The sequence below is a fragment of the Crassostrea angulata genome, chromosome 6 (genome assembly GCF_025612915.1).
Source record: "Crassostrea angulata isolate pt1a10 chromosome 6, ASM2561291v2, whole genome shotgun sequence".
In the NCBI taxonomy this organism is placed as follows: Eukaryota; Metazoa; Mollusca; class Bivalvia; order Ostreida; family Ostreidae; genus Magallana; species Magallana angulata.
The window spans coordinates 53,553,346-53,568,729 of record NC_069116.1 but is presented as its reverse complement, the minus strand read 5'-3'; the positions used below and the strand labels follow the sequence as shown (position 1 = coordinate 53,568,729).

General features: G+C 33.1%; 1 protein-coding gene across 1 annotated transcript; it reads right to left on the bottom strand.

The window, feature by feature from the left end:
- Nucleotides 1–2,445: 2,445 nt before the first annotated feature.
- On the bottom strand, nt 2,446–10,021 carry LOC128189757 (28S ribosomal protein S22, mitochondrial-like). The gene is made up of 8 exons (XM_052861504.1): nt 9,922–10,021; nt 9,331–9,527; nt 8,792–8,971; nt 7,827–7,970; nt 7,270–7,353; nt 6,204–6,349; nt 4,214–4,322; nt 2,446–2,628 (listed from the first exon to the last, which is right to left on the bottom strand). The coding sequence occupies exons 1-8, from the start codon at nt 10,004–10,006 to the stop codon at nt 2,461–2,463; spliced, it is 1,113 nt and encodes a 370-aa protein (XP_052717464.1). The 5' UTR covers nt 10,007–10,021; the 3' UTR covers nt 2,446–2,460.
- Nucleotides 10,022–15,384: the final 5,363 nt, after the last annotated feature.

Below are 15,384 nucleotides of genomic sequence, written 5' to 3'. Positions count from 1 at the left end.
CTTCCAAATATATTTGACAAGAGGCCCATGGGCCACATCGCTCACCTAAGCAACAATAGGTATCAATCAGCTTAAACGAGTCATAATTCAAACTATCTTGGCAAGGTAGTATAATACATGTAGATCCTGTATAAGTAAGAGTCCATTTTTTTTACCCTGGATATTCTTATGGTTATAACCAAGTCCATTTTTTAAAAGGATGATTTTATAGTCATATTACCTGTTGATTTTGCAGTTCTAAACAATTGTTGATATATAGGATATAAACCTACATCAAACTCTGAACCCCTTGTGAGGCCCAAGAATCGTCCAGGGGCCAAAGTCTAAACAATTTGAAAGAATCAGCAATATGTCAAAATGCTTGCATGTACTGGTAAGTAAAACCATATATCATAACATTTCATTTTTGTGAATACTGCATATCCGTTTATTTTTTTCACGTGTCATAAAATTTGCAAGAATGTGGAAAATTTATAACCTTTTTAATTTGCGTTAGTCATTTTTTTGTGATTTAAAAAGTTTGTTATAGAAAATGACACAGAATAATATATAGTTTCTGAGAAGTAGATTTTAAAAGATTTACACTATATATTCCAATGTTAAAGATCGACCACCCCCATTGTAGCTCCATCCTACCCCATGAGTCATGACTTTCACAAATGTGTATCTACACTACATACCAGGTAAGGATGCTTCCACACAAGTTTCAGCTTTCCTGTCTGATTAGTTTCTGAGATAAAGATTTTAAAAGAATTACACTATATATTCCTATGTAAAAGTTTGACCCCCCTCATTGTGGCTCCATCCTACCCCATGAGTCATGACTTTCACAAATGTGTATCTACACTACATACCAGGTAAGGATGCTTCCACACAAGTTTCAGCTTTCCTGTCTGATTAGTTTCTGAGATAAAGATTTTAAAAGAATTACATTATATATTCCTATGTAAAAGTTTGACCCCCCTCATTGTGGCTCCACCCTCCCTCGGAGTCATAATTTTCACAAATATGTATCTACACTACATAAGGATGTTTCCACCCAAGTTTCAGCTTTCCTGGCTGATTAGTTTCTGAGAAAAAGATTTTTAAATTTTTACTCTATATATTCCAATGTAAAACTTTGACCCCCCCCTTGTGGCCCCACCTTATCCCCATGGATAATGATTTGTACAAATTTGAATCTACACCCCCTGAGGATGCTTCCACACAAGTTTCAGCTTTTCTGGCCAAATGGTTTTTGAGAAGAAAATTTTATAAGATTTACACTATATATTCCAATGTAAAAGTACGACCCCCCATTGTGGCCCTACCCTACCCCTGGGGGTCATGATTTTCATGACTTGAAATCTACACTACATGAGGAAGCCTCTACACAAGTTTCAGCTTTCCTTGCTGATTGGTCTCCGAGAAGAAGATTTTTAAAGATTTACTCTATATATTCTATGTATAACAACTTTGACCCCCCCCCCCCATAGGGGCTCCACCTTTCCCCCGGGGACAATGATTTGAACAAACTTGAATCTACACTATCTGAGGATGCTTCCACACAAGTTTCAGCTTTTCTGACCAAATGGTTTCTGAGAAGAAGATTTTTGAAAAATATCAACAAATTTTCAATAAATCCTAATAATCTCCCCTTGAAAGAGAGCTTGACCCTTCATTTTAAGAAAATTGAACTCCCTTTACCCAATGATGCTTTGTGCCATGTTTAGTTGAATTTGGCCCAGTGGTTCTGGAGAAGTAGTCAAAAATGTAAAAAGTTTACAGACGGACGGACGAACGCCAGACAAAAAGTGATCAGAAAAGCTCACTTGAGCTTTCAGCTCAGGTGAGCTAAAAAACTAAGTGCATGGATATGATGTTCATGAAGCCCTCTACCAAAGTTGTGAAATTCATGGCTCCTGGACTGCATTAAATTCTAGAAATTCTCTTTCTCTACTCCTGACCAATAACAATTTGAGTAAAACTGAATGCATGATGTCCATGAATATACATCACTTGATTCTACTGGGTATAAAAGATATCTTAAATTAGGGTTAGACTCCAAAATGAAGCATAAAATGCAAATATGTGACTTGTTCATACTAGACAAGTCTCACTCTGACTTGTTTCTCTGTGAATGAACATTTTTGTATTTTGTTTCTACAATAGATGTTTTTTTTGTACTATTCCTGATTAACTGGTAATAAGTATAATGTAACATACCTAGTACATTTTTTGCAATTGAATTTTAATTTTAGGCTCAAAATGATTTAGGAAAATTTTGCAAACTAAGGAACCTGCAGAAAAATCACGTTGTACAGTGGGAGACAGAAAAATGAAGTGTTGATTTCATCAGACAGTCATTAAATTGTAACAAACAAAACTATAAATGAATACTGGAACATGTACTCTGGGTACAATGTATACTACCTCTCTGGGGATGAGAAAACACAAACAAATACAGATTATTACAACAATTTAATAAACATTTGTTTCCAATTTCAAATAGCTGTCAATAAGTTCTCTTTGTGACAAGTTTTCCTTGATGATTTCTGGCAAACCAGCTTCAAGTAATGACTCCACCATCTTCTCAGCCTGTTTTTTCCTATTTCCAGTTATCCTCTTCATGTATAATCCCATTAATTTCTTCAAAAAAAGAGATCATATAAATATAGAAATAGGAGATGACAGACGAAAGGAACTCTATATCTACTGCAAAACTCGTTAATAACAAATTTCAAGGGACCATAGAAAACCTCATTATAGCCGTAATTCACTTTCCATATATAACAAATTCTTAAGAATTATTACGACAAATTCATTATAAAATAATGAGCTTACAGTTTACCAAACTATCATAAGTTATAAAATCAGTATTACAGTCATTTACAAACAATGTCAATATAAACTTTTCACTTCAATTCTTAAAAAAAAATTCTGTATATTATTTGAATATGAGTACGGTAGTTTATATATGCATCTTAAAATTGCATGTATCTTCAATGATTTGCAATGGAAAATATTTGTTATAAAAATGATAAAATATGTTAAACTATGTTAATATTTTGCCAGCAGGGTCTTGAATTTACTTCACTATAGCTGTAAATTCGTTTTAGCAGTGTTCGTTATATACAGCAATTTTCTGTAGGTTTATGAAAGAAATTTGCCAGGACATGGATAAGAATTTGTTATAGCTGTAAATTTGTTATATCTGTGTTCGTTATATTTGCGATTTGCTGTATATGCCCTGGCCAATTACATGCCAGGGCATAAAAACTAGATTTTCTCATGAACATAGCAATAGATGATGCACACACTGATTTTGCTTGAGACTATCTTTTCAAGGCTTTCATTTTCAACTAGAACTATTTTAACAAGAGCTTGGACTTTGGGTAGTTGTGTCAAACAGCATTGTGACATAGGCCTGTCTGTTTCATTGCTGGCCATTCAGCCTTGGCTCTTTGAAATCAACAATATTTGTCTGGCATTTGAGCTAAGACTACCAATCGGTGTATATTTCGCTTGAAACCAGCGTCATTTAAACTTGTTTTGAAGCAAGAAATAGATAGTTACGTCCTAATTTAAGTCCAAGGCCTTGTTAAAATGGTTCTAACAGGATGTGTATCCTAAACATACCCTCCCCTACCCCATCTGATTTCCCCATGCCCATCAAGTCATTAACAGGGCATGAGCATCCATGTACATGTACAACAAGACAATGCAGCTTCCTTTTCTTCTGGGGGGGGGGGGGGGGGGGGGGAGAGAGAGAGAGAGAGAGAGAGAGAGAGACTTTCTGTCATAGGGTGATATCACAAAAGCATACTCAGTGTTTCAAATACAAACTTTAAAGCATTACATCCTGCATTTTTTTAGTTCTTAATTGTTATAATATCTATAATTACATTACAATGCATTAGATTTGTAATATTTCACTGAAAATGACAAAAATTGTAATAATGGTTTACAAATGTTGTTGTGGGACAAGCTAATTAAAGGCTCAGATAAATAAAAGCCAAATATCAATATTGTCAACCTGAACTTTTTTTAGACACATTTCAAAGTTCAAATCTTTCTTCTGATAAAAGGTCACAATTTGTTTTAATCTGAATTATCATAAAGGTTTAGGTTAAATTTATACATGTAATTTGCTTGTAGTATATTTTGCAGCAATAGAATTTAGAAAGTTACAGCTCATACTGCTTTTGATAGCTATGTTTCCTTTGTAACTTACCTCAAAGTTCTTTTTATCATAGCCAAGAGGTCTAGACAGCGATCCTTTTGACCCTTCTTGACTGTGTATTTTTCTGTGAAGTCTTATGTAATCCATAACATCAACGATGCTAAAACAAATTAAAAACACATATTCATGAAAAAAACCCTCTTCAAATTGAATGTAAAGAGTAAAGTCACCATTCTATTTTGATATCCCACTTCTTCCACCAGAGAATAAATTAAATAACCTCAAAATTTCTTTCATCGCCAGACCCCCCATACCCTTCATATTTCTCCTCCTTTTTTAACCTGAAGGTAGAGAGTCTGACTTTTTGTTTCTGACAATGCAGTTCTGTACATAGACCATGTATGAAAAAATTTGGATGGACTACTTAGGAACTAAAGTTCAATAAGTGTTAAAGGTTGCAATTTACGGCCCACAAAAACTTGCATTAGTGTTAAGACTAGTAACCTACTTTCAACACATATTCTGTGAAAATATGAAATATTATTAAATTCTTCTGTCAATTTACTTCTCCTGTCATTGCTTTATCTTAGAATATTAGAGGCAAGTAAAGTTTCGATGTCTGTGGAAAAATGTAAGAGGAATTTTTTGATATTCGTGGAATTTTTTAATGAATATTTGAACAGAATATGTATGTACGAGGGTCAATCAAAAAATACGAAGACAATGCGGCTGTCTATCATATATTTTTCATGAAAGTCATACTTAACAGATTAATCTGTGCACCAACACTTATGTTATTGATATGCGAAGTTTTAGTCCATTTGATGAAATGGTATTTTTGTTACCCCTTTTTAAAAACAACATGTTTTGTCACCACGGCGCACGGTAACGTTCAAAACATAACGTCAAAATTAAACACGCACAGTTTATAGATATACCCCATCTTTATATCACGCTTAGTCTCTTGTGCCTTTCTTCTTACAATTTAAAATGGCACTGAACCACTTAACATCTTAGTTGCACACATTTGCTTGAGAATCATAAGTTAGTTCTTCAATGTTTTCATTTTCTAACCGTGTAAATCTTAGTTTACAGTAAGGATAACCCTGCACGTCGGTTGACGTTACTTCTTTTATGACCAAATATTTACAGATATTCTACTCTCTTTTGGACTGTTTTATATTCAAAATACAATGACCACCACCCCCACAAAATTTATTACAGTTAAACACAAACTTGCAAATAATTGTTGACTTATTTTTTGCACCATTGAGCATTTTCACAGCTTGTATCGGCTTTTTCCTGAGTTAAATCCATTTTATTTGTACTTTTCGTTGCGCCGTGACGTCAGGCGACGTCAATGTTTTTAGTCAATTCTAAAGAGGACTATCTGACTTTAGTTGCTAATATCTGTTCGACAAAACGATATATCCTATCATTATTTGGTACATAGAATACCATGACTATACTAAATTTGAAGTTTCAATATAATTTGGTTTTAAGCTAAATTTATAGAGATAATACTTTCAACATTATATGGTTTATTGTTGACATAACACACATTTTGACCGTGCGCCGTGACCTCATTTTTGCAGGATTCCATTCTAAATAATTCTTAGAAATAAAGAAATTTATTAACTTTCTTTCTTGCAAATTGTCTGAAACTATTGCTAAATTATGTCTACCAAATTTAGTAATGATATGACGTTAAGTAACATAGCTATGACAAAAGTCTTCGTATTTTTTGATTGACCCTCGTATGAAAATAAGATTGATCAGTCCAAACTAGCGCAAGTTTTAATGGGTTGTTAATTGCAATTTTTTAACACCAAAGGAACTGTAGCTCCCAGGCTGTCCATCCAAATTTTTTTCAGAATGTGAGCTACAGACTTATAGCTTATTTAAGTGTTCATCTTAACCCACTTCTAAGTTCATGCCTCATAAATTGTTCTCTCATATATTTTTTTTTCAATTTCATTGTAATTTGAACGAATTCAAAATAAGACATTATAAAGAATAAAAGAGACTACTGGGTACTTACAGTTTTCTCTCTAGCATGTCCAAGACCAATTCATACTCTCTGTGACATAAGGATAAGTAGAATGCCATGGATCCAAAATGACGCGTGCCACGCAAAGCATCAAACTCCCTCCTCTCCAAGATATAGTCGTAGATCTCTTTAGTGATCTACAAGCAAAGCAGTGAGTCATTTATCAAATAAAAGGTCCTTTCTACAATAAATTATGCTAAAAATATGTAAATAAAACACTAGTTTTCATTATGAATGCAAATGTATCAATTTGAAAGTAAACTTGAATAGTATAAATCTCAAAGGTAGATTTATCGGGTATTTTGATAAGCATGCTTCAATTTTTATAAGTGAACTCATACTGTTAATCATAAAGATATTGAATCACATTTAAGGAAGTAATTAATAAACAAACAATTTCCATAACTTTACACATGGACTAGCTTTGATTAACAGTGCATGTCGTTGGAGTGCAGGACTTGAAACATTGAATTTTTTGCCTATAGCAAATAATAATATTTCCAAAAATGATTTATTTTACCAGCATTACTATACTTTGTCCCGAGTTTTTGCTTCCACCACTTTTCACTTGATATTTCAATGATAATAAACACCTTTGAAAAGTTTGTGCTCAAACTACGTCCATCCATTAATATGAAAAATGTCCAGATTATCTGTTTTGAAACGCCCCCTCTACCGCTTCAAGTTTCAATACACATCCCAAAATATAAAGTCTACGGGGATTTTGCATTGCATCGGCCATTAATAAGCCTGGGTTATAACGTTGAAAAATTGCGCAAGGTGTCTCGGGTACTTCCGTATGGAGATAAGATGTAAACATTTCTCACTATAAATCTCCGCACGAAATTTATTTTCGTTCCTGTAAAATTTTATGAGTTAAAAGGGATCCAATATTTTGTCAATGAAGTTATCTTGGATATTTTCCATTTCATCGATTTCAACTGTACTTCTTTCACAGGTATGTGTATTTTGATTTATAATAAGTGATGGAAGCAATAATTTGAGACAGACTATAATACATACAAATTAAAAATTTCATCAAATGGTTGGTTCTTACCCTGAGGAATTCTGGGTGATCAGGATCATACTGGACACATACTTTATCCAGGACATAGCTGTGCCGACATCTTTGGAGAGCATTCTGGTAAAAAAAATCAGGCACATTGAAATAAATTTAGAAATAGGCCTAGTGAATTTAAAAATAAAATATGTCACCTGCATAGCAAGGTGTTTAGATAATGTAAGCAGTAGCTTTTAACAGGAATTGTTTCTTGAAAACTAGAAAGAAAGTACGCTGGGATTGGTGAGAGCTGAATGGAATAAAAAAATGATTCTTCCATCCAAATACACTGTCTAAAAGCTCTCATCTTATTGGTTGACAGCAAAAATTAAATATGCATATTGCCAAGGTTAAAAAAGATGAACTCAAATGGTGCCTGTCGGACCCTGTCTTTAAAAGGAGAAGGGGGTGTTTGTGTTTTAATCAGAATGTTATACAGACATGACAGCCCTTTAGTGTGATCTGGACAGTTCAATCAAACACTAAGGACCTGTACCCAAAGGTGTTCTGGTTATGTGACTTTGACAATTCAATCTAAGACTAAGCACTCGTACATGAAGGTTCTCAGGTTTGAAGAAGCTGGATGGGAATATGGTCCTGCCCCTGACAGGGAAGGCTATCTGTATGGCTCGGTCTCTTTCCTCCTGGGTGGCGGTCCTTAGTGTCCCCTCTGTGTCCCTGACCACCACGACCTTGTCCTGGAATATCAATATTTAAATTAAGTCATCACCAAAAAACAATAATGACTTGTAGTGGTTGACTTTGATGTCCTAACTTTCTTACAATGTTAAAATACTTACAGAATTACATTAGTGCATACCTGCTAAACTTTCAAAGCTGTTTTGAACTCAAATTCAAATAAAATCTCTCACTTACATAGGACACTGTCCCATATAGCAGCTTTGAAAGGTTACAGGTATGTGTAAGAGTTTTTAATATTGAAAATAAGCTGAAGAAATTTGAAAATCTGACAAATTCAGAGAGTACCCGGTATGTACATTGAAACAAATGTAGCACAGTGAATATTAGCACAAATAAAATAATCCCTTAACATCATTTATATCATCAAATACCAACAGGCAACAAAGGTTACATATTCTATTCTTTTTCTTTTCACTGCTATATTTATGAATAAGAGCAATGTTAACTGTACTAAAATCATAATATATGAAGCCCAATTTTTAAAGCATATATATATATACATAAAGTTTGTATGATTCATTAATCTTTTTCAAGCTATACCGGTAGCTATATCAGTTCTAATGTCAACCTAGGAAATCAACAATGAATACATTTTGATACAAATCCTGCAGTTTCTTGTTATACGTGTAAAGGTTCATGTAAGACAGGTTTCTTATGCTGAGCACAGGCACTTGGGGCATGAACATCCCCTTTAATTTTTATAACATAAGATAGAAAATTCTGTGTCAGTCCAAGACTTTTTTTAATTGAAAAAAAAAAATTGAAAAGAAAGTGTTTATGTCCCATTAAGTGCCTGCAGTGCTGTGGTTTTCCCGACCTTGTTGGCTCTTTCTGAGCGAGTGAAAGCTGAAGTGTCGATAAACAGTAGATTGTTCGTCATGACAGGGGCTATCTCAGGGTTCCTGGCTAACTCACGGCTGATTTCTTTTCTTGCCCTCATGAATGGTGGCCGTTGTTCTATCTTTGATCTTTCTTTTTTGAAAGAGTCTGCTTGTAACTAAATAAAACAAAATGAAGCCTGACAACTATCATCACAGTATCATGGTAAAAAAATCTTTTTGAAATATGGTGACAAATTCAAACACCATTAACCTCTCTGTCAGATTTGATCTACTTAATTGAGATAAATTGTCACACAAAAAAAAAGTAAAACACATCTTTATATATGTCACCTGACAATTCAACTGAATTCATAAATCTGAACTAACAACTTGATAAAAATACTGTTCATCAGACCCCAAGTTTAATAGGTTGGGATCTGATGATTAGTGATGAACCCAGCTGTGTTCAAAGTATTACATTCTAATTTTGTATAAAATTCTTTTGAATTTATTCTAGTAAATATTAGACAATTACCCTTTTCAATTCCTTATCTGGGACAGCCCTCAGCACAGGTTTAAGGGGCAACTTCTTAGGTTGTAGCAGAGCAGTCTTCTTCAAATCTATCCCAGTAATGTCATTGAGTATAGTTTGAACCCCTTCTTCCATAAATAAAGGAAAAGGATCAATGTCAGTGGGAACCACTGGTGGTTTGAACTGGGATACATGTACACCTTAAATAAAAAAAATCAAATTCAGCAAAACTATGTGTTAATACAGTTAAAAAAGCTTTCAGTATGAGAGAATTCAGGAGAGGAAGGAGGTGATTTTTTTTTTAGCATTTCAATGATCATCATTACTCATGCAATCTCGGTCAACAAACAACATTAAAGAACATTTAGATCTTGATTAATTATTGATGCAATATAAAATGAAATTTATCTCATAACGTTATCTCACATTTTAGGTCTTTAATCATGTCTACAACAGCATTGGGTAAACGACTCGAATTTCCTCTATCTATGATACCATTGCAGTAGGTCTCGAAAATCCGATGAGCATCACATATTTGGAGCCAGTTTTGCTCCATAAGCAGAATACATTGATCAAAATATCATGTACGCTTACCTCTCAACAATAAAAGTTGTGAATGAACACATGACAGCTTGCGAAAAGTTTGCAAAAATGCAGCTTTCGACAGGTTGCACGACATTTCGAGTTCAATGTCGTAAATGACACATAATTATGATGTAAAGTTGATGTCATGATATTTGATAAATGTAAGTTAATTTGAGTGTAATTTGTTTTCGTAAACAAGCTTTTTATTCATTAAAGCAAAAATAAGTTTAATTTTAAAAAATAAAGACTTTCAGTGTTCATTGTCGTAAACATGTCATACAAGAACAGCTTGTTCACAAGATAGTCGATCCGTACAGAAAAGAGCAAATAAACAAGAAATGGCGAATAACAGTCATGATCAAAAATAAAATTAGGCAATATTAGTTGTTTTCTGTTAAGTTTGAGATTTGTTCTTTTTTTTGGGGGGGGGGGGGGGGGGTACAACTCCATAGGATCTCCGTGACTCACTCCTGCAACGATTTCCGCTCAAATTGAATAGAATAGCTTTTCTCACTACAACTCAAACATTGTTGTTCTGTCTGACATAAACTAATTCAAAAATATCAAGTATAGTCCATGTATCGGTAAAAAAAAAATTCGTGTAAACAACGCAAGTTGAAATTGTCCGCCACGTTTACTGACCTTGGTCGGTTTTATTTTGGGACAGCAAATGAGAATTCAGGAAGCAGATCTTGAACTGAATATAGGAATTCTCCCATTTTAAACATAAGGCTGTAATTCTGAAATTTCCAATATGTTCCCTTTCCTTAAATGATGTTTTAGTCATAGAAAAAGGTAAGACTGCTTATTTATACTCACATTCACATTATCCGTCTAAAATCCAAGCTTAAATCCCATAAAATCAATTGAGAACTAACATGTTGGTGTGTTTTATTTGGTTTTGATTTATATACAGTAAGTGTGTTCAACCTGAATTAAAAATCATTTTATCTAAAGGATGTCAAACATAAAAACGATCTTTTCAGACCAAAGTCAGCTGCATTAAAAAAATATTTGCACCATTACGGAGATCCTATGGAGGTGTAGCCCTCTCCAGTATTCATCATTTTAAAAATCGGAGAAGGCTACAAAATGCAGCTACGTTTGACTTTCTAAATTTAACTTTTACTAACTAGTTTTCCCACCTAACTTAATTATCAAGCCCGCGCACATTTCGTCCTACCTTGAGAGGGGGTAGACCTGACTAGCTAATATTACATAGCAAGCAGTAAGGTTCTTTAAAGAGTCCTATTCTGTATTTAGAAGAAAAATAATTTTCTATTCTATTCTCTACTGTATACCATTTAAGATATCCTCGATTCATTTAATTTCACTTAATCGATATTTATAAATAATTCGATCAGGGTTCAAACGATGTTCATTCAAAAGTATTCAAATTTACCAAGCTTTCTCCTTTAAAACGCCCCTTTAGCATCCTCACAATGCAAGGGGTCCTGAGTCCACTCGTGGCAGTAGGACGAGCTTACCAAGATTCAATACACGGCTAAAAATAAAGAAATCTACGGGGACGTTGCCTTGCAACAGACCCGGATGACAATTAACGTTGGCGAAAAATTGTGCGAAGCATTCCGAGTGACTTCCGAAAGGAGAAAAAATGTCAACATTTCCCATTACAAGCTTATCTTTTAAAAAAGATTGGTGAGCTAGCGCTGTAGCCATCGTAAAACTTAGAGGCAGATTTCTAAAACATTAGTTTAAATTTCTGAATCGATTAATTAACAATAGGAAGGCACAGTGGTGTAATAGAGTTGTGTCGGGCTTGAGTGGGGTTCTGAATCTAGAGTGGGCTTCACATCGGCAATGGCATAGCTCATAGACTGTGCCCTATTATCATTATGTATCTACTGTAATTTCAGTTTCAAGGTGAAAATTTTCAAGAACTATTGCATTGGTGCTGTTTTATAACAATCGTATCTTCTAGGGCCTTTCCGGCATGCTCGAAAAACATATATCCGAGGTTGTTTTCCGAGCCTGCCGGAAATTTAAGATAAAACTAGCTATTTATTATAATATATTTAGAATAACTTTGCATTATAATACCTAAGATACTGTTACTTTTTGACATTTACAATAAACAAAAAACTTTATGTGAAGATGATAAAACGAAATTCAAATGGTACAGTTTATCTACAGTAGTAGTCCCAGAATCCCGTACTATGGAATCGAGCATGCGTATTCCAGTGAAAAAGACTAACGTAGTTGCTAGCGCTCGAGAGCGCTAGCAATAAATCTTCGTAAGAATTTTTTTTTTCGTTTCGAGTGAAAAATGATAATATGTTAATGAATTAAGTTATTTTGGATATTTTCCCTTTCATCTATTTCAATTTAAAGCAATATGAGCTGCAATTCTCGTGTTGAATTTTTTTTTCACGAAAATGTTATTTTCTAGTTAAAAGACAAAAAATATCATGGCTTTTAAAGAAGATGGGGGAATAAGATGGCGCAAATGCCCATTCGGTTTAGTAGTGAAATACAATTTTGAATTTATTTTCCCCCAATTAAATCTATTCAAATATATTATAATAAAACTTTGCAAAAGCAAAATTTCTAACTATAGTCAGCTTTTAATATATTTAACAAAAAAAAAAAAAAAAAAGAAAAAAAATATTGTCGGAAATTTTGGTGGTATCGAACCCGTAACATAAAAATCCCAGATATATAAGGTTAGCTTATGCCAGGTGCTCTAACCACTGAGCCATTTCAGACACAACAAAGTTGGCTTTTTAAATATTATGTGTGACTAAGGCCACGAACTACCGGACTTGTATTATTTTTCCAAAACGTTCAATTGTTGGGATACAAAATGATATTTTTATGTTGATGGGTCATCTCTCCACGTTTTTGTTGATTGAAATCGGTTTGTTTTCCAATAGACCTTAATTAGACTATGAGAAAAATATGGAGCACAGACCCACTCTATAAAAGAAAATGCCCTGAAGTTCTAAAAAATGACAGTATTTGCAGGTTTTGATACGTACACGCCTGTTTGAGTCAACATATTCCAAGTATTGAACATACCTTTAGGTTAAAAATCAATGATTCGTTAAATATATATTGTTTTAAATGATTTAAATAAAACCCATCAGATTAATAGATACTTTTATTTTCAGTAGCCTGTCCGACCGCGTATGGGCATTTTACACGCCTTATCCACCCATCTTCTTTCTGTTATCCATATTTTTGTAGGAAAAGGCGTTGAGAAGCCTTAATTGGAACAAAATTGAATTATTGTCGTCCTGTACAAAAATTGATTTGCTATATATTCCTTAGAAGAGAAATTGTTCTTTTTACAAAAATTAATGATTTGTTCTAATCCTTTTTATCATAAAAGTTCAAGTTACATGCAGACTTATTATACTAGCAGGTTTTTACACTAAAATAAAATTATAAAAAATACAGCTCATATTGCTTTAACTTATAATAAATTCTTTCACAGGTTATAATCCTCGAACGGACTATAGACAGAAAACACAAAAAACGTGAATTCTTTTGAGACCAACTCCTCGCAAAAGAACTGACAAATACACACATATATACATATATATATATATATATATATATATATATATATATATATATATATATATATATATATATATATATATATATATATATATATATATATATATATATATATATACACACACGTATTGTATGCACCCTTAAAGAAAAGAAATTCCAGGAAACGATTTTCTGCATTCAATAAAAAAAATAATAAACCAAGAAATTTTTGCCTTATTCAGATGGCTCAATTCCGATAACTTACATGTATTTCATGTACAAATGTAGTTGTTAAGTACAAGTTTATGGCCTTGAATATATATACTATAACCCGTGACTATTCGCGAAAATAAAACGATAACGGTAGTTTTCTTTATACTATAAAACGACAAACATCAAATTAAACGGCGTTTATTTTTGAGAACTTGTTTAAGGTATACGTTTACTCAGAATGAAAAAAAAATCCACTGATGATAATGAAAAACCATCTATTGTGTGTTAAAGACCTATCATGGTAGTGCTATTTTTCACTTTCAAAAAAGTAGGTCAATGACCTACTTTTTGAGATAATGGCCATTGACTATTTCTTAAAATTTTAAGAAAAGTCCCTAAAACTTTTTGAGTATCATTGAATTTTTCTTAATTGTGAAAATAATACAAATTGCTAAACTCTTTTAAAAATTAAATACAGTTTATGAATATCAGTGACACTAAACAGACACAAAGCATTAAGTTTTTATTCACAATTTTTATGAATATTCCAGTCCGAATTTCCTCTATCAGTTTTCAAATTCCTTACCTTTTTTGATTCAATTTTACAAAAAACTGAATGATGATAATGCTAAAACATTAATAACATTAAACTAGGTATATTGACCTTACTCTGCAGGCATAAAAGTTATATGAGGTCAATGATCAAAATTTTGAGATATGGTGTATTTTATCGTTTTTAAGCAGTTTTCAATATTTTTGTAGTGTGTGCAATTCGAATATCAAAACAAAATAGTGAGATAAAACCAGCAGAAAATGTGCAAAATTATGTTTTCTAAAAGATAAAATCTTCACTTTGAACATGACAGTACTACCAAAAATATTTCAGTGAAAAATAAAATCTGAAAAATTTAGTCCGAATTTCCTCTGTTTTGCTTAAAGTAAAACTTTGTTTGAGACTAATTGCATAATATAGTAAAAATACTAAATGGTTTGTCAATAATAATTCATTTCATGAAAACTTTTAGTGTTAAGAACAAATTTTACTCATGACATTGAACTTTATAACAATCCGAATTTTAGAACTCAAACCCACAGGGGCTTGGTTGTTGGATAGTGAATTTCCTAATTATTTGTTCCCGAAGAAAAAAATGATTAAAATTGGTAATCCTATGTGTATTTCTGTGTATTGCAATTAATAAATTCACTGAAATCCCCCGTTTCAGTCATGTTAAAAAAGTGTATTCAATGTACATTAAAAAAAGTAAAGGGACGACACTCGCCATCTTGGATTTATAGGGGGTCCTCGTTTCAAGCTATGTTTTAAACAAGTTCTTCCGTTTCTCCAACGATTTCTGACGAGATCTAGGTTGGAAAATGTTAAAATGACTTATTCCTATCGTCTGACTACATCTGTACGCTGCATAATAAACACATCGTTCCAAAATGTACTAGATACTCGCCAAACTTATCGAAAGCAACGGAAGTTGATGCAAACTCCCCATGTAATCACTGAGGAGATCCGAAAGCATTGGATAAACCAAGAGGACAACTTTTCGCGGAATTTTTGCTCTCTCTAGATTTATCATACATTTTCGGATCATCTCAGTGATTATATGGAGAATTTACGTCACTCAAAAATAAACTTCCGTTGCTTTCGATAAGTTTGGCAAGTATCTAGTACATTTCGGAACGATGTGTTTATTATGCAGCGTACAGATGTAGCCAGACGATAGAAAT